At 45.3% G+C, this 21,803-nt stretch overlaps 2 protein-coding genes across 3 annotated transcripts; one reads left to right on the plus strand and one right to left on the minus strand.

Moving 5' to 3' along the window:
- Positions 1 to 776: 776 nt before the first annotated feature.
- osbpl2a (oxysterol binding protein-like 2a) lies at positions 777 to 10,542 on the minus strand. Of its 2 annotated transcripts, none has more exons than XM_083639109.1 (14): positions 10,481 to 10,542; positions 9,974 to 10,120; positions 9,715 to 9,820; positions 9,120 to 9,195; positions 8,499 to 8,633; positions 7,751 to 7,848; positions 7,439 to 7,621; positions 7,198 to 7,305; positions 6,758 to 6,847; positions 6,516 to 6,642; positions 4,660 to 4,779; positions 3,717 to 3,840; positions 3,436 to 3,526; positions 777 to 2,421 (listed from the first exon to the last, which is right to left on the minus strand). In XM_083639109.1, the coding sequence occupies exons 2-14, from the start codon at positions 10,008 to 10,010 to the stop codon at positions 2,319 to 2,321; spliced, it is 1,398 nt and encodes a 465-aa protein (XP_083495235.1). In that variant the 5' UTR covers positions 10,011 to 10,120; positions 10,481 to 10,542; the 3' UTR covers positions 777 to 2,318. The 2 variants fall into 2 exon arrangements, with proteins under 2 accessions (XP_083495235.1, XP_083495236.1); XM_083639110.1 differs by having other exon boundaries at positions 9,974 to 10,011; positions 10,481 to 10,529.
- Positions 10,543 to 11,467: 925 nt separating this feature from the next.
- Positions 11,468 to 21,553, plus strand: LOC310778828 (uncharacterized protein; the record flags this gene model as incomplete). Its single annotated transcript, XM_083639273.1, has 10 exons — positions 11,468 to 12,100; positions 12,848 to 13,072; positions 13,832 to 13,990; positions 16,178 to 16,249; positions 16,339 to 16,656; positions 16,816 to 17,607; positions 18,040 to 18,165; positions 18,989 to 19,035; positions 19,124 to 20,573; positions 20,953 to 21,553. The coding sequence occupies 10 exons, from the start codon at positions 11,468 to 11,470 to the stop codon at positions 21,115 to 21,117; spliced, it is 3,987 nt and encodes a 1,328-aa protein (XP_083495399.1). The 3' UTR covers positions 21,118 to 21,553.
- Positions 21,554 to 21,803: the final 250 nt, after the last annotated feature.

The following is a 21,803-nucleotide window of genomic DNA, read 5'->3' on the forward strand; positions in this document are numbered from 1 at the left end:
CATTAAATAAATTCTGGACATTTTTCCATTCTACACAGCTATGCTACAGACGTTTGTCTTCCGTATTCAGTTGATGGGTCGGTGCTGTAAGCAAGCAAATGTAATGTTGCGTTGTGACGTCACAATGTCACGGAAGTCAACTGGTGTGGCTTCATTTGGGGACAGTGTTTTGAGGCTTCCATGTTTATGTAGCATGCAAAGTCCTTTATAATCAAGGAAGTAAGGTTTTACACTAAATTGAGACCTTTAAAATCATCAGCAACAAAGACTTCATCAAAACAAAGGCTACAGTATACCTGTAGACTTTTATGCCAGAATGTTTTTGAGTATAATTTGATTTGACCAAGTGTAAATGCTAAATAAGCAAAAGGTTTTATTTGCACATGTTGAAATGCTTAGAGGGGGAAATCGTATTTGTGGAACTCAAATTTTTGTGACTTCGTCAATTCTTTTTTTAGTATAAAGTGCAATCTTTTCAATGTTTGATTTTGAAGTAATCCAAACATGATTTAGATTAGATCACAATTGTTTTGTAATCCAAGAGATTACATTATTATTAGTCATGTAATTTTGTAATCAGTAACTGATTACATTTCAAAGTAATCTGACACAACTCTGCGTGTGCAAGGTCGATAAAACGGGGGTAGACAGAGAGAGTGAGAAAGTCAACCTAATCATGCCGATAAATAACGAGGCTGGCAATTGTAATAGTCCATAATTTATTTTTTTTAAATACACTTTGTATGCATATGGCCTATACAATACAATGGCAGGAGGTATGCTTTCTGTACTATTGTACGTTGCTAAAGGTGTAGGTGCTCTGTATCGGGGGGGGGGGGGGGGGGGGTGGTGAATGAAAAGAAGGACAGGTAAAGAACATACAATGTAAACATTTCCAATGGAACTGCAGACAATAACAAGAGGACAAAGAGTATTAGAGGAACCATGAGACCCAGGGACCTGAAGCTCTGAGCAGCTGCAAAGTGCATTGAATCTACAGAGTAAATGGAGGATACATCATCACTATACACGGTATGTGCATACAGTAGGACTATGAACATACAAATGTGCAGCTTGATGCAAAATTAGTGCTTGGAACCAAAAAGGAGCATCTCTACCCTCTAACAACCATACTGTACGTTAAGCATGATTAGCACAAAAAACTAGAAAACATTCATTTCAACAGGTGGCATCTGATGCACACATTGGAGACGAGTTAAAAAGGAGCAGTTTTTGTTTTTTTCTCTCTTCACATTTCGGGAGGGAAGACTGAATGGAGATGGTTGCTTGCATAGGTTTATGATGTGTAAAAAGGTGTTTGGTTTTCATCTGCTGCCACTGTTTTAATTTCAACACCAGAGCGTTTCGTTTTGTAGAAAATAGACCAGCAGCTCAAATTGGAGGCACAATCACAGGAGGTATCTTTTTTTAGCAAATCAAAGTATGCCTCGTAAAAACTCAGCCAATAAAATACGACAGTCAGAGCAACTGTATTGTCCACATCTATAAACAATTGGGTAAGAAGATTTCCATCAATGCACTCTGTATCATATTGTCCCTTTGCTTAGCAATTTAGACAACTGCATTTACAGTATTTTTTGTTCAGTGCAGACCAACCGTACACGCACCGAGATATTAAGCACATTATGTTACAGTTGTCAACAACATAATTTACCAACAATATTTCTGTTTACTCAGCAAGTAAACAGTGTTATAAGCAGCTTTCTCTTTCTAGATCTCTAGTCACAGAAAATGACCACACTTGTGACACCTTAGGGATGGTTTAGTGCTATCTAAAAATAGACATCTAATATTCAAAGAGATTATATAAAAGTAGCGGATGTGTGTAAAATAACCCCTGATATTTGAATGTACCTTGACAGAAGTGTGTTGTACATCTAGGTATGAGAGTGTGGCGGAGTACCTAAACTCAAACTGCCAAAAATAATTTCTAAATGAGAAGTCAGAGTTTTGTATCCCGCAGCAGAGTAGGTATCATCTGTGAGGTGAGTAACATGACTGTCAGAATCACGATTAGGGCACGTAAAGATGGCCGACATGTCGCCGACGTTAAAGTAATATTACTTCAATACAATATTACTTCACTTGTGTACAAACTTTCACGGGTCTACTGCAGATAAAGAATTTCTATCCGACACATAATTGACATGTTGATATGAGCGTTCCATATGTAATGAAGAAACAGTACCAGTGACGGTTTGGATGCCATGAAGACCCAAATCTTAGATGCCGAGACAAATAAAATAAATCTACCGGGGGAGGAGCCGGAGAGTGAGCTGGACTCTCAGCATCTCGTGTCAATAAATGTTGAGACAGTCCGTGTACTTCCTGTCAAAGTATCCGCCCGTGTAGAGCCAATCGTCAGCCCCCGTGTGAGGGTTTGTTCCCATCTGAAACCACCTGAGTAGAGATGAAACTGGTTAACACGCTTTCAGGGTGACCAACAACAATGCATATTATGAGCAATGCGCACAAACTGATTTCACCAAGCAACAGTTGTGTTCCTGGACCAACATTTCTTCCTAGTATAGACCCTTTTTACAGCCGACGTCACAGGGGTAGTTGCGCACGCATAGCGGTATGCACAACTCAGCAGAACTCAAGCCGAAACAAGGGAGATCCCCAGAATACAAAGCTTTAAAATACGTGGAGGCGTCGTCGGGATCTTCCATATTTAGTTGTAAAGTTGTAACTTTCTGCAATGAATTTGGCTCTGCCCACAAAATACGTCATGCTGTTTACAAACTTTAAAAGGGTCTATGGGCCGGGAAAACCCCGCCCCCGAACTAATTTGATTGGTCGCCGCAATTGCTTCTTCCTGAAAACGTGCGGCAAGTAAAAAAGATGTGGTTAAGATTAGGGTTTTCTTATCTAACGACGACCAGACCCAAACCCAAACCACATTGTTGTACTTGCCTAAACCTAATGTCTAACCCTAATGTTTTATAAAAATATGTGTGGTTTGACTGGGAGTCGAACCCCAGTTCTCAGACTGGAAGGTGCGCACCTTATCCATTTAGCCATAGGATCGAGCTCGCCGACAGCTGCACTTTTTTCACACCCTAACCCTAAACTTAACCACATGTTTTCCCTTGCCGCACGTTTTAAGGAAGATGCAATTTCGGCAACCAATCAAATTATTTCGGGGGTGGGGTTTCCCCGGCCCATACTAGGAAGAAATGTTGGCCCAGGAACAACTCTGTTACTTGGTGAAATCAGATTGTGCGAGCAATGCACAGTTCTGTTCTGTCAGGATGCTGTGAAAACCTGACATCTGAAAGTCATCTTCAGTTTGCATTCAGTTTGGGGGGGTTCTATATCTAATTGGAATAAAAGTGTAGGGGACATACTGTAGCTGCTAAGCAGACTAGACCATTTCTTACAGTAAAACTGGGATGATTTGTGAAAACACACCTGGTTGACCACACTTCCTCGTCCTTGGAGCGTTCCTTGCGTGCGGCTCGCTGTTTCTCCTCTAGCCGCTCTTTCTCTGTGTTGGCTGTGTCTACAAAAGACCAGAACGCAAACGGAGGAGTCATTACAGAATCATGAGGATCGCGCTGGTGTAGCTGTGTGTCTAAAAGGAAACGTTTTAGCTTCTGTGTGCATGTACGGCCAGACAGAACATACACTTGTGTGTGTTTTATGAGCATTATATTATTATTATTATGCATATTTATGAGCGTGAGCATTACCTATGTCTCCATGCTCCATGGCTCTGATGTCAGGCCGCAGCCGGCAGTCTGACGGGACCAGCAGTCTCTCCATGCCGGGCTCCAGCTCGTTTAGTGTCATGGCAAAGCTGCTGAAGTTATACATCTAAAAGGAGGAAACACACCAGAGGTTACAGTGGACATTAACACACACACACTCAAGTGAACTCAGGCCCTTTTCAGTGTCAACTCAAGCCTCCTGAATTGAATTAAGAGGCTTTCACATTGCCACTGGAGACACCATGCAGCATCTCCAGTTCATTTTTGGGGGATTTCTCCTATAGAAGAGAAGTGATTTGCTTGACAGCATCTATCCTACACCCTACACTAGTCTGGAATCATTCTGGCCAAATATTATATAGCCACGTTTAAAATAATGTTTTGCCTTTGAGCTGATTATCTGAATGAACTTTTTCTGTCCATTCATATTTTTTGTGCAATCTAAAACTCCAGATTTTGTGGGCTATTATTCAGCTAATCCAACAACCCCTTGAACCCAGACTCTATGACCTTCCTATACCTAGGTATGGGAAGGTTCCTATGGCCTTTTCCCTATCCCTGCCCCCTTTCCTGACCACGCCCCCTCCAACCACCCAGATATACCTAGCCACTCCCCCTACCCACCCTTTGAACCCCGACTCTCTACGACTTTCCTATCCCTAGCCACGCCCCCTCCCTTGACCCGAAATCGGATCCAGGCCAAAATGTAATGGGTTCTTCCTTGGCCCATGCTACACCCTTCCACCAAGTTTCATGAAAATCGGCAGAGTAGTTTTTCCATAATCCTGCTAACAGACAAACAAAGGGCAATCCTAATTTTCCTCTTCAGGTTATTACAATAATGATTGCAGAAAGCGAAAGCCCCCCCCCGTGTGTGTGTGTGTGTGTGTGTGTGTGTGTGTGTGTGTGTGTGTGTGTGTGTTACCTGTGCCGAGTAAGCAGGTCGCGGCGTTATCCTCCACAGTAAGGCACTTCCTGGTATCATAATCACAGTCTCTTGAAGTTCTGGTAGCTCATCTGCATCGTCACTTTCAGTACTATGTTCCTACACACAAACACATCCATCCACATGATGTGACATTATTAGACACGGAGTAAGTAGCTTAAGCTTACAGTACGTTCATATGCGTTACATAGGACTTACAAAACTAGTTGCCACAAACTCAAGACATGTCTCTCAAGCAACAATGCATGTCACTGCAAGGCATTATGTATTAACATAACTGGAACTAGACAACAGCAGTAGCACAGTACAGATAGACCATATCAAATACACTTTTACCTTACCTTCCGCTAATGCCACTGTATGTTACCGTGAAAGAAAAAGATACCATTTGAGAAACAAATGTAGAGTGAGTGATCAGTAAAAACACAGATTACGTCGTAAAACAGGCAAGGCAAAGGTATTTTATAGCACATTTAATACCCAAAGGCAACCGAAAAGTGTTTTACAGAGTGAAAGAGAAAAGCCCAGGAAACAAAATGATAACAATAAAAGCAAGCAAGCAAGCAAAGGCACATAGAATAAAGACAGTAAAAGCAAACATACAAAAGCACAAAGAATAAAAAAAAAAAATATATATATATATAAACTAACACAAATTTGATTTAAAAGAAAATTAATTAAAGCAATGATAAACAGGTAGGTCTTTAGCTTGGATTTGAAAGTAGTCAGCATTGTCTCAAGTCTTAGCTCTACTGGCAATTTGTTCTACATTTGAGCAGCATGGAAGCTAAAGGCAGCTTCGCCAATTAGTTTTGACGCTGGGGAACAGCCAGAACCAGCCGACCTCAGAGGTCTGCAAGGTTTGTACTGGGTCAGGAGATCTGATAAGTAACTTGGACCTAAACAATTCAGTGATTTATGGACAAGCAATAGAGTTTTGAAGTTGATCCTGTGAGAAATTGGTAGCCAATGTAGCGATGATCTGAGAATTGGAGTTATATGCTGAACTTTTTTGGTCCTTGTTAAAACCCTGGCAGCAGCATTCTAGATCAGCTGTCTGATTGCTGTTTTAGACCTGTGAACTGTTTGTTGCAGTAGTCCAGCCTGCTAGAGATAAAAGCATGCACAAGTTTCTCTAGGTCATGTTTTGACAGAAGTCTCTGATCCTTACAATATTTTTAAAGGTGATGATAGAAGTCTGATTTTGTTATTGATTTAATGTGATTACTGAAATCAGGTCTGAATCTAGGATAAGACCAAAGTTTCTAGCTTGATTTTTACTCTTCAAGGACAGACTATTAAAGTCGAGCTGAAATGGCATTCCCGGGGTATGCGATTCCTTATCGTGTCCTATTCCGACTGAAACAGGGTAGAGAGGCAGGACATAGCGTGTGGAGGAGTTCGAAAAGTCTGCCCATGATGCTCCTAGCCATGAAGATTGATTGACAGCTGTCATGTCCTATCAAATTGGGTTGAAATTTGATAGTACTAGTCGATGACGTAAGCAGCACACACTATATATTTTGTTATGAATTAAGACAGCATGGTTGACTTTTGATGTGAAAAGAAAGAAATTTGATTTTTGGGGATTTTGTTTTGCATATATTGTTAAATAGGTGAACTCTATGGGCAGGGATGTGATCTAGAATTGTTAAAAAGTCATTTTTCATTGCAGCTCAACTTTAAGATGAGCACAGACTTTTAAGTCTTAAAACAGAGGTACCATCTCTCAAGCACAAATGTGAGAACAAAACCCAGGCAACATTTAATAATCTGGGTGGAAGAGACAGTAGTCTGTCAAAGCAAAGTCTACAGTAAACCTGAGCATCACTCACCTGTTTCGGCTTTTTAGAATCACCTCCTCCCTTCTTTTCTGCCTTCTTGTTTGCATCGTAAACCTTGGGGTCCACGCTGTACATGCACTCTGTCCACTTCCCATAGATCACCCGCCGCTTCTTCTTACTAGTTCAAAAGCGTAACAATCATTTCAGTCAAAATGTCTATATTATAGCCAGATAAAAGGTGCTAATATCAGTCGTCTTCATAGCCACAGTCTTGCTGTCAGCCATGCTCTCACCTCTTGTCTTGGATATGACCCTCCACTCTGTGTAGCTCTTTTCCAAACATGCCACATGGTTTGAAGTTCAACACACACTTATCTCCCGTACTGACCGAGCAGATGCAGAAGGAAGAAGAAATCAATTCATAAATAAACACACATAACACATTTTTCTGTTATTAGCAACCCCCAGGGGAGCACGGGGAGAACATGCAAACTCCACACAGAAAGGCCCTTTCAATGTCTCGACCCCACCTGGGCAGTACGGCACTGAGAGCGTGGGGATGGGGACACACCCTCAGCGCCCACAGCATCCCAGGTGGGAATCGAACCCAGGATCTTCTTGCTGTGAGGTGATAGCGCTACCACTGCCACCCCCCCCCCCCCCCCCACACACACACACACACACTTCAACCTCAAATATTGTCAAATGTGTGCGTACGGATTTGTCGTCATACCTGTGGTTGACTATCTCTACGGTTCCGTACTGCTCGATCCAAAGTTTTCCCAAGATGATGTTGTGCACGCAGCACATTGGGTTTGTCCACGTGTACGCTTCCTTATGTCTGCAACAGATTCACAGCATCTTAAAGATTGCTCAGTGAAATGATCTCTGAAAAAGAGGGCGCTGTATTGAAATTGTATCTTGTGGAATACTGTGCACAAACATGCACCCAGAAATGGGGGCACATGACTTACTTCAGTAACTCCAGTGTCATGGTGCCTTTGGGCTCGGCCTCCACACTTTTGCCCCAGAACTTCAGTTTCGGGTAGATGGAGCCGTGGAACTCGAATTCCTGCTTCAGAGACTGGGCGTGGAAGGCACTGACAGGGGGGTGGTGGCTCACCTGCTCTGAGATCATTCTGTATCCCTCTTCCTCTCTAGAAAAGCAACATACAAAACTCACTTTAATAAATCGATAAAATGCAGCAAATTCGATTCCTCTGGGCAAAACTTCCCCGCCGAAATTTAAGTTGCCATTTTGCTTTTGTCAGCACTTGCTCTAATACCTCGTGAGCTCATAAGTCTCTCCAAGTAAAGGATTAAATGGCTTTCCAGTCCTTTCCCATTGAGATGCCACAGATGAAACAGCAAATGCAGCGACAACCTGTCACAGAGAAACAAAGCGGGTTTGAAGACAGTCCAGTTGGATGAAAATGTCCAAAAATAAATGTTTTAGATGATGTTCAACCACAAGAAATGCATTTGTAAAGGCTTTTGCACACCAAGTCCGTATTTTCGTCCGAAATTGACGCACGAAAAAAAGAAAGAATACGACCTCATTTGTGTCAATCATCATTGACACACCGAGTCCGACAATACACTACATGCACAATTTCTTTACTTCCTGAAATTAGTACAGCTTCTTTATTTCCTGTCCTACACTATTGGATGAACTGATTAATCAGGTGTGCCTGATCATTGTTGTGACTGCAGCACACCTGACATTAATCACTTCATCCAATAGTGATGACAGGAAATAAAGAAGCTGTACTAATTTCAGGAAGTAGTGGAGTTGTGCATGTAGCCCATTACGTCCGTCATTTAAGTTTTCGGACGAGGTTCGATTTTCTGCGTTTTTCGCATCAGTCAATAGATTTTTGCGAGCTGGGACCCGTCTGTGTTTTCAGATGACGGATTAAAAAACACGCATACGAAAACAATCGGACTGTGTGTGCAAAGACCTTTAGAGAAGATAATCAAGATGAGATGAAATTCAGTGAAAATTAGACAGTGAGAGTGGTCTGTCATCCATACCTGCATGCGGTCTATGGAGTCCGACATGCTGCAGGCTTTGTGGATGAGGTGAGTGTGTTCCATGTACTCCGAGAGTCTCTGGAGAAAGCTCAACGGCTCGTTAAACACCACTGGCATCGCTATTTTGGACAGCTCCTGTGTCACCACAACAAAGACACAAAGTCAGTGAAGTGAGAAGAATAGACCAGACAAATAAGCAAAAACAAACGGAAGGACCAACCAAGGAAGGAACCACAAAGCAATGTTGCAACTGCAAGCACATACTGTAGTGTACACTATATGGTTCTGCTTTCATGCTACAGTACTGCACTGCCATGTGAGAAAACCGTTTGTTTCCAAAGAAAAAGCGCTTCGACCAAGCCAGTCTAGTTCTAAATGATCTTGTAGAGGACAGGTGAGTGCAGACACATTTAAGGATTCATTCATTAACTAAATCCATGTCAAGTTCCAAGTTCATACTAGATCAAGCCTGACCTGCAGCTTGCTTGTAGCAACTTTGTGGTCAGGAATGAAGGATTCATTTTGTATGGGAGCAGTTGCAATTTAAGCATCTTAAATTCTCATATAGCCAACTATGCTGGTAGATGAGTTAATTACAGTAGCTACCAGGGGAGCACTCACCATGCCAATGCATTTCTTCAGTATACTCCACACACTGAAGTTGTTTCTGGAGATCATTTCAGCAGGCAGGGCTTTCCTAGCACACATTGAAGCCAGAGACATTTCAAAAATAAAACTTAAATAAAACACAAAACTTGTGATGGCCGATTTGTTAATTATTGTCTCAGAACAGCAAACAAGCACCAGTATATAATCACACAATATATTGTTCTACATGAAAATGTATATATTGATTATGGTGTAGAACACAGTCTACTACAGCCATACAAACAGTCTCCCCTCCTCATCAGCTTCCATCGAAGTGCCCTTGAGCATAATCGTAATAACCAAATACTGCAGTTCAAGTGCTCAATGGCAACAGCATAAAAATGTTGTTGCTCTGGTCTACTTCCATGCATGTCAATGTGTGCATGCATGAAACGCTCAGACTCCTGCTGCCCTCGCCCACTGTGGCAGATAAGAAATATATAGTAAATAGTTACATTATCACATTCATTTGAATGTGATAATGTATGTTCCTAATGTACATAATGTGCCTTACATAATGTATAGGAATGTGATAATGTGAGTAACATACTTTTGCATTGTTTCTTACCTGCGCTTCCATACTCCGTTCTCCTGTGTCGTACTGCCATCGGTTACCTGCTTGCTGTCATGGGCATCTTTAAAACTGACCTCACAGGAGTCATCTGACTCCAGCCCTGAAAGACAATCACAAGAGGAAGTAAAGGAAGGAATTATCTTTGTGGGAAGTGGGGGGGGGGTCTTCCCTTGGTTATATGACCCCCCCCCAACAGCCACACTTAGTTATTTGACTACCTTCATTAATTGAGTCGTAACTTTTTCTGTCTCACCTGTCTCAGCGTCGTAAAACTCCTCCTCGCTGTTCATACTGAGCAGAGAAAGTCAATGTTACTCAGAAGTCATGTTTCCACCATCGGCCTGTCTGTCACTGCCCCCCAGCCGCTTTGCAAGCATCACAGCCAGGCAAACAACACAACCTGCAATGCATGAACAGCTCGTTACACCATGCACGCAGGACACGGCAGCTCGGTGTGGTGGTTAGGTAACACACTGCCTGTTGTCGCATGCTAATATTGTTATGCATAACAGGGGGGAAAACATCGTGCTTGCTAGCTAGCTAGGTTAGTTGTCAGTTCGTTTATTCCCAGAAGAGCCTTAGCTATTAGCTATCTAACTAGCTAGCCGTTAGCATCGCTGCTGCACTGAGTGAAAAACGTCAGCTGACGGCTGTATAATGGAGCTGGAGGTTATCTAACGTTATCAACACAGGGGCCGACACACAAATATCAACAGAGAGGCGCGAATCAAATAGATAATATACATTTACAAAGCAATACCTGAGAAGTGAGACCACTGTAATGCTCTGGAAACATAAACAATCGAGTGTTTGTTTCACAACCTTGGCGGAAGTGGGCGGTAAGGACAACGTCACTGACAGGTCGGCCAGCCAATCAGATCGCAGCTGGGAGACGAAGATGTTCCGTTAACCCCTGGGTACACAACATTTACAGTAGTTTTAATATGGAACTAATTGAGGAACAAATGAGGAACTAACTACTATTAGTTAATCATTCGTTAAATTCAGTTTGTGAGTATAGTTAATCATTGTTAATCATAGTTAATGGTTAGTTAATTATCAGTTTGTGACTATAGTAGTTAATCATTACTTAATTATTACCTGTCCATTTAGGCCTACTTACTACACTATTGTAAAGTGGTGCATCATACTGAGTAGTTCATGAGTACTGAATCATTACTTAATCATTACCTGTCCATGTGTGTACCCTAATGTAAAGTTAAACATCACAGAGTAGTTAATGAGCACTGAATCATTACTAACAAAAGTTGTTCCGGGTGAGATTCAAACCCACAGCCCTAGGTTGATAGTCAGGTTCCCTACCAACTAAGCTAACCAGACTCTCTAACCTACTACTTCTAAGTACTTGTGGTTTTAAAGGACAGACTATACCTTCAAAACTAGGCTACTACACGGACACAGCACACAGCACATAAGTTATGGGTTTTTATTTTGAAAGCAAAATCACTAAACCGGAAGTTTAGAAACTGCTGCTAGCTGCTGCAGTGCTGCTGACATAACGGGGATCTGCCCCCTATCCTCTCTGGCTGGCAATGGCATGCTGGCAAAGTTTCTGACTTGGACGATGGGGAGCAGCCTGTAGGATTCCTGCGCGGTGGAAGTCAGTCAACTTAGAACAAGACAAATGTCGTCAGATTTCTGAGAGCATCGTGGTCAACCGAACTGAAAGAGCTGCCTTTTCCGACCTGAAGACAGAAGAGAAAGAATTAAGTCAGGGACACGCGGGATGAACAGAGGAGACAAGAGCGCTAATAAGGCGCTGCGGTGCCAGAAACAACCCAAGGCGCAACAGCTGGGTGCTGCTCAGAAGAGCAGGAGGGATCCACCTTCATTACTGTCAAAAGATGCTCTCGGCGGTGCTTCCCACTCCAGGGACGCGCGGCCCGGTCAGTGCGACTCGCGGAGGGAGGTGAAAACGGTGGGAGGAGAGGGAAAGCGTTCTGGAAAACCAGTGCCAAGTAGTGCCACCGCGGAGTGCAAAGGGAGCCCGGGCGCGCAGAGGAAACTGTCCGATGCCAGCAATGCCTCAGAGGACCTGAGCAAGGACTCCGGCTGCGCGTCTGGGAAACTCTCCTCTGACAGCAGCTCAGAAATATCAGACTGCCCCTCGGAGGGAATCAAGCCCGAGTCTCAGAGCAGCGACACGGAGTGCAGCTGGATGGACGGGACAGGCGGGGAAGAGGATGGCAAGCCGGGACCAAGAGCCACGCAAGACACAGGCATTGGGAGCAATTCCCCCCGACCCGGAGCGTCTCTCGGCGTGCTAAATTCGTCATTTTTGGATCTAATAATGGATGAGACAACCGAAGACCTCGTCAAAGAGGTGGAGGACCTGAGATCAGAGAACGAGTATTTAAAAGTAAGCGAGTTTCATTTGTCCGATTTAATTCATATCCAGGGTGTTTTTGCATTTAAATTGCCATACTGTATCATCATTTAGGCCTATCCTCCTTATCAGTGCTGTAACTCACAGACTAAAGAGAGCTGATTTTCAGTCTATAAAAGTTTGCTTTACAAAATCCACTTTATATTTGATTATTTATTTGAAAAACAAACAAACAAACAAACAAACAAACGGGAGGAAACATTTATAACCACATTCCCCTTTTCCAATTATTTTGTATTGGTGCAATTCATTGGTTAAAGTTGCATCACATAATACTGATGTAAACCGTTATGGCTGTGCCTTGTATTGTCATTCATGTATTTGGCCTGTTTTGTAAACATGTCCTGGTAAGCTAATATGCCAGCTGAGTATAAATAATCATTGTTCTTGCTCAAAACGAGTAAGTTAGAAGTTTAAAAAATAACAACAACATTACAACAAAGTAGAAACTAACCTCACAGAAAGCCCAATGGAAATACAGAGGTTCTCAGCCTTTAATTTGAGGTGAAAAGTGAACTTAAGTTGAAATAATAATTGATTTACTTTTCTCATATTTACAGAAGCTAAAGTGTATTATGTGTCAATTCATTATTTGGGAGGACACATTCATATGTAGGCTACAGGAACATATAGTTGCAAAAGCTTTTCAGAATCTGCTTAATATCAAAATGCCCAAATTCCTGGTCAATTAATCAGTATTTCAATATTGCCCATAACCAGGATGAGGTGGAGGAGCTGCGCTGTGAGATGCTGGAGATGCGCGACATGTTCCAGGAGGACGAGGTGTACCAGCTGCAGGAGCTGCGGCTGCAGGTGGAGCAGGCCAACAAGACCTGCCGCATCCTGCAGTACCGCCTCCGCAAGGCTGAGCGCCGCAGCCTCAGGGTGGCCCAAACCGGACAGGTGGACGGGGAACTGGTCCGGACCCTGGAGCATGACATCAAGGTCAGGCCTCTCTTTACTCTCTCCCTGTGCATTCTTGTGGGTTTTGTTATAGAGCTCACTCACCACCACCGACAACCAGTAAAGAGCCTTTGCTCAAAATTGGCTTTCTTTGTGAATCACCGCTCTTTCGGTCATCGACGTCAAAGCGAGCGTTTCGATCGGAGCTCCGATGGCGTTTCTCATCTCATCTCAGTACACTAAGCACCAAGCACTGTAATCAGCCCCATGACTCATGGCTGTTTGCTGCCCTGTAAAGTAACTCCTGCTGTTGCTCTGTGCCACAAAAAAAGTTTATTAGTTCTAAATGTCTTCATCATGCGTCCTGTTTATTGGTTCGTCATACCGCGGTGTAATTATGTGGTCCGTTGTTTTCTATGAGAAAGAGACATAAAAGACACAATCATCTCCATCAGCATCACGGAAGGTCAACCACTCACACTTGTTATAAGAGACTCTGTGGTGGCATTCGCCATTCTCGGTTTCTTTACAAGGGGTGTGGTGGTAGAATTTCCAGCAGCATAGACAGGAATTTGATACCCGTGCCAAAGTGCCTACCCCCCCCCCCCACCCCCACCCCACCCCCCATCCTCTTAGTTGGAGAATTCCTATCAAAAGCGTTTCCCTGTGAAGTTCCTCAGCTTCAGCCCAGCCAACTGTTGCAGAGATCACACTGCACTCAGTTGACCTGAATGAAGGAAATGGCATTAGGGATACAATAAATAATAAATAATAATAATAAGCTATTGGCTTTGCTTGCAGGTCGCGAAGAGCGTGTCCCTCCGCTTACACAGTGAGCTGGAGTCGGTGCAGAAGAAGAGTTCCCGGTTGGAGTGGGAGAACGAGGAGCTGCGCGAGAAGACCCAGGAGCTGGAAGTAACCAAGCAGGTCTTGCAGACTGAGATGGACAAAGTCAGAGAGGTACAACAATACTTTAAAACAATACGTGAGATAATAAATCTGCGTATTTGGGTCTAGATTATGCAGGACAGCCTCAGGCGTCACCTTGACAGAGCTATCAGCTGCCGCCACCTATGTGCCCCCCATAAACCCCCATCGCTCTGGTCCAGAGTCGCCTTCTCCATTACCAGCGTTAGTCGACACACAGCTGCCCCATCTCAGCCAGTTGTCTCCCTCATCCATGTCAGATGACAGACGACCCTGCTGCAGATCAAGGATCTGAGCTGAGGGCACGGCTATAGCAGCTGACTGGTGCCTGGGTGGGGTGAAGCAGTGTGGTATGCTGAAGCCTGAACTCTAGGCACAGCTGATATTCTCAGTAGACTGGACAGAGGAAAGTGTGGGGGTGAGAGATTTACAAAAATAGAGCTCTCTCCTTTTCCCCTCTTTCTGGTTTTAAGCTAGGCTAAATCTGGATCAGCATGTCTAATTATGGTATTCAAACAGCCTTGGGTTTGCACACTGACACACTGACCTACAGTATAAGCATCACTCAACATCATTTGAGGGTTTGATCACACAGTCGCTGCTACAGCCTTGCTGTGAGTGAATCTGCTGCAACTAACGATTATTTTCATAATCGATTAATCTGTCGATTATTTTCTCGATTAATCCATTAGTTGTTTGGTCTATAAAATGACAGAAAATGGTGGCAAATGACGATCAGTGTTTCCCAAAGCCCAAGATGACGCCCTCAAATGTCTTTGTTTTGTCCACAACTCAAAGATAATATCAGTTTACTGTCATACAGGAGTAAAGAAACCAGAAAATATTCACATTTAAGAAGCTGGAATCAGAGAATTTAGACCTTTTTTCTTAAAATTGTACTCAAAACGTTGAATCGATTATCAAAATAGTTGTCGATTAATTTTCTGTCAATCGACTAATCGATTAATCGTTGCAGCTCTAACTGAATCCCCAGCCTTTCTTTGTCTTTGCCCGTAGTGTACCTGTCATGATAGCGATGGTGCCGTCCCGTGACACGTGCTCGCTTTAATCCAGGATTCGGTACTTTGGGCATGAGCTGGTCCACTTTGGTCCACTCATCTGCTAGTCCCTTTGATCCCAACATGGAAATCCACTTACAATACCTAATCTGGGACCACGCAGCCTAGTCCTGCGCTGCAACTAGCCTGTCTGTGTGACCCTGTTTGTGGCTCTTGCACAGTAACACTACACATCGCCACAATACGGTGTAGTGTCTGTCTGAATAATATCATAGCAGGTCACAGTATAGAGAGGCAAAGTGACCGTCACTTCCTGCTTCAGCACTGTACCAGAGATTTCCTTCCTCAATTTATTTTCCCATAGACATTTCGTAAAATGCTTATAAAAAGAGTTTTACTTGGTCAAACCAAACGGTTCAGATTTATTTATTTAGAATCGGCCCGGGAGAGACCATAGAACATTTCACTCGGACCAAAACTTTAAAAAAAACAAGATCGAAAAAATATTTTCTTTAAACCCGCATTTTTTTAACGTTTTGGTCCGAGTGAAATGTTATGCGATCTCTCCTGTTTCTAAATATATCTGAACCGTTTGGTTTGAACAAGTCAAACAATTTTTATAAGCATTTTATGAAATGTCTATGGGAAAATAAATGGCGGATGAAAATCTCTGGTACAGTGCTGAAGCAGGAAGTGATGTTCCACGTTGGCTCTCTATATCTACATACATGGCCACTAGGCCCAGTCATCCACAGACCTTGAATTGAGAAGGCTGTAACCCACTCCTCATGATTCCCATTCCTAGCCTCTCTGGAAGACGGCTATTTATAACTCTGTGACCTCCTGCCTAGTGTCTACCAGGGAGACAATGCCAGCAGACAGACAGACTTCAGCTTACATTCCTGTCATACTCAGACTTACAAATACTCTCACACTCGTGGAGGGTAGGGATGCGCTCGGAGGGTGAAAACGTTTCCCTGCAATAATGGACCACGAGTGTGTGTTTGTGAATTGTAGTCTACTTTGCATTCTAAGCCATGGACATTTTGCACATTTGACTCATTTCTGTGGTACATGCCACTAGGGGCATGAGCCAAGCACATTTTAAATATTCAACAACTATATAGGAAGATCTCTCATGTGTTATTGGGAAGGTTATTTGTTACAGATTTGGTCTAATTATTTCCCTTTTGTTCCCCAGAGCTCTCTGAGGAGGAAAGCGGTCAGATCGCCAGCCAGTAAGGCTGAGAGGAGGCTCTCTCAACAGATTGAGGTTTGATATGATCATAATTTATGGCTGATCTCAAACATGAAAGACGGCACCAACGTGATATTAAATGTGCTTTCTTTGCCATTCCCAAGGACGACAGCGCCGATCTCAAGTGCCAACTCCACTTTGCCAAAGAGGAACTAGCGCTCATGTGCAAGAAGCTGACCAAGTTGGTATCGGAGAGCGAGGGCATGCGCGAGGACCTGGCCAAATACCACTCGGCCTACGGCGACGTCGACGCCACCCAATCGCCCGAAGGCAAAGCAAACTCCGCCCACGCCAGGGAGGCCGAGGTCAAAGTTCACTTGAAGTTGGTCGAGGAGGAGGCCACCCTGCTGAGCCGGCGCATCGTGGAGCTGGAGGTGGAGAACCGCGGATTGCGAGCGGAAATGAGCGACCTCGGAGAGAAAGTCGGAGAAGGAGGAGGAGGAGGAGGAGGAGGGGAGGAGGAAGATGAGGAAGAGGAGAGACAGGAAGTGGCGGGAGAAAACCCGTTCCCTTCCAGCCAAGTGACGGACAGAGAGGGAAGGGAACAGAGCTTGAAAACGGGCTTTGCGGCGTATGAACAGGGCGAAGAGGAGAAAGCAGCTACAGATAAAGGGGTCGTCGAAGCCTCTTTGCTTAGAGACAACGACCAAGCGCAGACTGAGGGGATGACCGGTGTTTGCCACATTACTCGAGAGGGTCCTGTGGGCGGCGAGCGGGATCCTTTAGACAGTGCCGAGAAAGACGCAGAGAAAAAAGTGGTTAAAGTTCTCCGGGGAATGACTCGGAAAGACTACGAAACTCTGCTCGCTTTGAGAGACCATTCCTGCATCGTGACTTCAGCCATCCAGCTCCTGACGGCACCGCCCAAAAATGGCCATTGCTCTTCGCCCTCATCTGCTCTGGTCTCTCAGACGGATGTGTCCCGTGCACAGCAGGACCTGTCCCAGCAGGGGACTTTGAAGGAGGCTTTGGAGCTGCTGCAGACCATGATATTAGCTCTCATTGGCAGGGTGGAGAAGCTTCTAACTGGAGGGGATTTAGTTAGACTCTCCCCTCACAAGGAAGGACATGCTTGGGATGCGTACCTTTTCTCCTTCCTCTCTGGAGGCTGTGCAGCGCGTGATGTGGACACTCACTATGTCATAGAGTCACCACATAAGCAAGAGAGTGTGGAAGACCTCCGCACCATAGAGGCTAAGCCTGTGGAAGATCTCCGCACCGTAGAGGCTCAGGACGGAGCAAAGCAAACAAGACAAGGACCTCCCTCTCCCTCCAGCTGCAGGGAGCCGAAAATGCGACTCACCTTGCAGATTCTGCAGATCCTCCATCGGTGGTGTCAAGTTAAAGGATGTCCTGACCTGGAGGGAAAAGAGGTAAAAATGAAGCTTTTGTTGAACATCTTCATTGAGTTTCATTGAGTTTCAAATAAACCTGTGCTTGTGCTTTTGACGCAAAGATAAGGACAATTGACTTACCAATAAAATGACACATTGCATTATGAGAACTAAGTTATGTATCATTGCTGGTAGCATCTCTGGTGCAAACCTTGTATCTCCAAGATGTCAACTAAGAAAAACAGGTTTTGATATAATATTTTGTGTTTTTGACGTTAAAAGGTTTCAACAGATCATAGAATTTTCTCAACCGGTAAAGGATTGTAATCTTCAATTCAAGTTAAAACATGAAAATCACCAATCAAGTTGGAGTTATACGTTTTACACTCGACAACAGCATTATTCTATAAATATCTAAAAAAATATATTTGAAAGTGATGGAGATTATGTTTTGTTTTGTTTTTAATTCAGACTGGAGATGAAACCATGTCTCTACTGCGCGGACTGTTGCAAGATCTTGGAGCAGAGATTCAGGGTGGAGGACCTGAATGTGAGCGCGAGGCCAAGGCTGACAGACGGAGGAGCAGGACAACAGAGGTGAGGAAGGTGTTTACCCTCCAGGTGTGTGGGTGAGGAAGGTGTTTACCCTCCAGGTGTGTGGGTGAGGAAGGTGTTTACCCTCCAGGCGTGTGGGTGAGGAAGGTGTTTACCCTCCAGGTGTGTGGGTGAGGAAGGTGTTTACCCTCCAGGCGTGTGGGTGCCTCGCCTCGCCTCGCTGAGTGTGAGGATGTGATCCAGTGGGCTGCCCAGCTGATGATCTCTGTCTGTGGCAAGGCCTCCTTCTGATACTCAGCTCAACAGACATCGTGAAGGGACTTGTGAAGAGACTCGTGAGTCGTGACTTGTGCCACAGTATTTAGGCTAATCTCTTGTAGGGGGCGGGGCTACAGCCAAACGGGACACGCAAGTTTGCATCTACTGCATCAAACGCTGCACCGATTCACTGCATTGCCTCAATGTACGGACTGTTGTGAAATTGTTAGATATTCATTTTGCTTCTTCATCCATCGTTTCTCATTGCCATTGATGTGCTGTCTCATGAATGTGAATTTCTCGCATTTCCTTATCCTTCGCTCTTGGTTCTCCCCCTGTAACTCCATCTCTGCAAATAGAAAAACAACTCTTAATTCACATCAGATAAGAGTTTTAATTTCATGTTTGAGTTGTTGCTACTGAACAGCTGAGCCAACAAGTGAATGATGTTTGCTTGGCACGAGGATCTGACTGACGATCTCTCTTCCTCGTAGACGTCATTTGTTTGCCTTATAAATTCCACGATAAATAACTTCTGAATTTACATCATTTACAAGATCAGTCATTATTTGCCAAATGAGTGATTTTTCTCTCTCCCTTTGCCCAGTGTGTCGGTGCCATCTTTGATGAGGAAAGATATGCTGAAACTGACAGGTCAGTCTTCTCCGCAAGCTTCCGCACACTCCTTTTCCATGCCGTCACTGAAGTCTTTACACACACATATCACCTGCTGTTTTCACAGGACGTCCAACTGCAAAGGGAAAAGACCGAGGCCAGAGTTTTCTCCATGCGGCTCCAACAGAAAGAACTGGTGTTATCTGAGCCGGGAAGCTGCTCAGCTGGTCCAAGAGGACCCGGTGAAGACCTGGGACCATCTAATCATGCCGCTTAGCTTTCCTGATCTCGACTTTGAGCAGATCTCCGTGGACAGAAGCCACACCGCTCCGGAGAAGACCACCTTCCGCATCTATTACAGCCCCCCGTCGGCCCGCCGGGTCCGGCTGGCCCAGCTGAAGCAGTGCCCGGTCACAGACGGAGACTCCGTCACCTCCGTCACCTCTCCCTGGTGCACGCCGCCCACCTCCTTCTCGCCGCTCTGTCTGGGCTTGTCTGCTAACCTGAGCGACGACATGAAGGAGATGACAGCCGGCTGGAGGCAGCCAGTCAGCTCCACGTCTCTGGAGAGGAGAGGGAGGTCAAACGGAGGCTGGGTGGATGTGGCCTGCTCAGGCACTCAGACTCACATGAAGCCACAGATGGTGAGTGTTGGTCTGCAGACAGACGGGCCACAGACTGTGAGAAACAGCCCTTCCCGGGTGCTGAGCTCCTCCTTGGCCTCCGCCCGCACTCACCACATCTCCTCCTCCCTGGAGAGGGTGACGGGCAGGGTGGAGAGGCCCAAACCCACCTCCACCTCCCCGAAACTATACCGGAGACACTCCGCTTCTTCCGGCTCATCCTCTCTCCCCTCTTTTGGCACCTCCCTGTCGTCGCCATCGGCGTCGCCCGTGGCCGCTTCCAGAGAACGGGCCTTGTGGAATCTGTCTCATCAAGGTACCACCGGCGCGACGTGGGCCCGCCAAACAAACGGCCGGGCAGGCGGAGCAGGGCAGAACCAGAACCACAGCCCTCTCGGCAGTGAGGCTTCGGGTCGGAACGCGAAGCCCCCCAGCAAAGCTGCGGGAAGCAACCGTTACGGTTTGGTCACAGAGTTCCTGCGCAGAGTGAGCGGCCGGGCAGAGAAACCGGCACCGGCACCAACGGCACCGGCGGCTGGGCCGAAGGGGAAGAGTGGACTGAAGAGCCTGGAGCGTGTTCCCACCAGACCTCCGGCCGCACCGCTGCAGAGGAACGACAGCGTGACCCGGATCGTCAACCAGAGGTTCATGAAGCAGAGAGACGAGGCGGGGCGTGGCCAGAGAGAGGAGGCGGGGCGTGTCCAGAGAGAGGAGGCGGGGCGTGTCCAGAGAGAGGAGGCGGGGCGTGTCCAGAGAGAGGAGGCGGGGCGTGTCCAAAGAGAGGAGGCGGGGCGTGTCCAGAGAGAGGAGGCGGGGCGTGTCCAGAGAGAGGAGGCGGGGCGTGTCCAAAGAGAGGAGGCGGGGCGTGTCCAGAGAGAGGAGAAGGCGAGTCTGAACCAAGCTGCCAGAGCAGCCGTCAGCAGGGAACACAGCCAGAGTACCAACACAACAGAGGTAAGTGGAACCACGCGTGGTCCGGTTCAAATCCTACACACATCCCTGATTCCACTGTTGGATATGTGGATAGTTTTCATACACGGATAGTAGCGCTGAGCAATCATTCAATGATCGTCTTTCCGTGGGATCTATGGTGATGATATGGTGATTTTGGGATATCGTAACACACAATTCTGCTGCCTAAATTGATAACGTTTTAAGATAATATTATTTGATGTTACATTCGGTTCAACATTCATTTTTATGAATTATTATTAATTATTTAATAATAAGGCAAGGAGGCAAATATTATTATTATAAATTATTTAAGGCAATATATAGTACCTGCTGTTGATCCCCGCTGCCTCTCACCCTCCTCTGCTCTCCCACCGGCCAGGAAGGAAACTACGGCTGCAGCTCCAGCAGCACCTTGACGTTCTGCTTCGCCCGGCCGTCTCGCTCCGCCCAGCGTCAGGCCTCGAGCCACAGCAGCAAGCTACACCGACACAGACACCCAACAACCCCACCCGTCAGCGGGGCCGGAGACTCCAACTGTGAGTGAAGGGCAGGACCAGGAGGTGCAGCGGGTGGAGGACTGACACCGCTGGACAGCTGATGGGGAGTCTGACTCTGGGACTTTCTGAGCCACGGGAAGGGAATTGAAAATGTAATTTTAGTGATATGTTTTGAAGGCAGAGGATGAGAGCGATGTACGAAGTGTCGGGCTGATTGATATGTTAGGGTAGAGTCTGGCATACTGGAGAAGGTGGCAGGCTATATGGAGTGTGTATTGTGTGGGTTAGTCAATCCTTATATTTTCTTTTGGTGCAAATTCATGCAACACTCATCTCTATTGAGAGATGAGCTTAACCGTATTTCATGTACTAGAAAAGGACATGGAAACACACCATGCTCATGTTCAAAGTCAATGAAAATCCCATTTTTGCACTCATTATTGTCAATGCAAATTCATTTTTATATTATCTTTATATTTTGTAGAGAAGAACCTAAAGATTTACTCAATAAACTTTAAGACCTGAACGACAAGCCTATCTATCAATCTATCTGTCTGTCTGTCTGTCTGTCTGTCTGTCTGTCTGTCTGTCTGTCTGTCTGTCTGTCTGTCCTCTGTGTGTCTGCCTGTCTATCTGTCTGTCTGTCTGTCTGTCTGTCTGTCTATCTATCTATCTATCTATCTATCGCCTGATACTAGACATGGAATGCTACAGATATCCCATGTCCAATGGG

The sequence above is a fragment of the Poromitra crassiceps genome, assembly GCF_964638095.1.
Source record: "Poromitra crassiceps genome assembly, chromosome: 6".
Lineage (NCBI taxonomy): Eukaryota > Metazoa > Chordata > Actinopteri > Beryciformes > Melamphaidae > Poromitra > Poromitra crassiceps.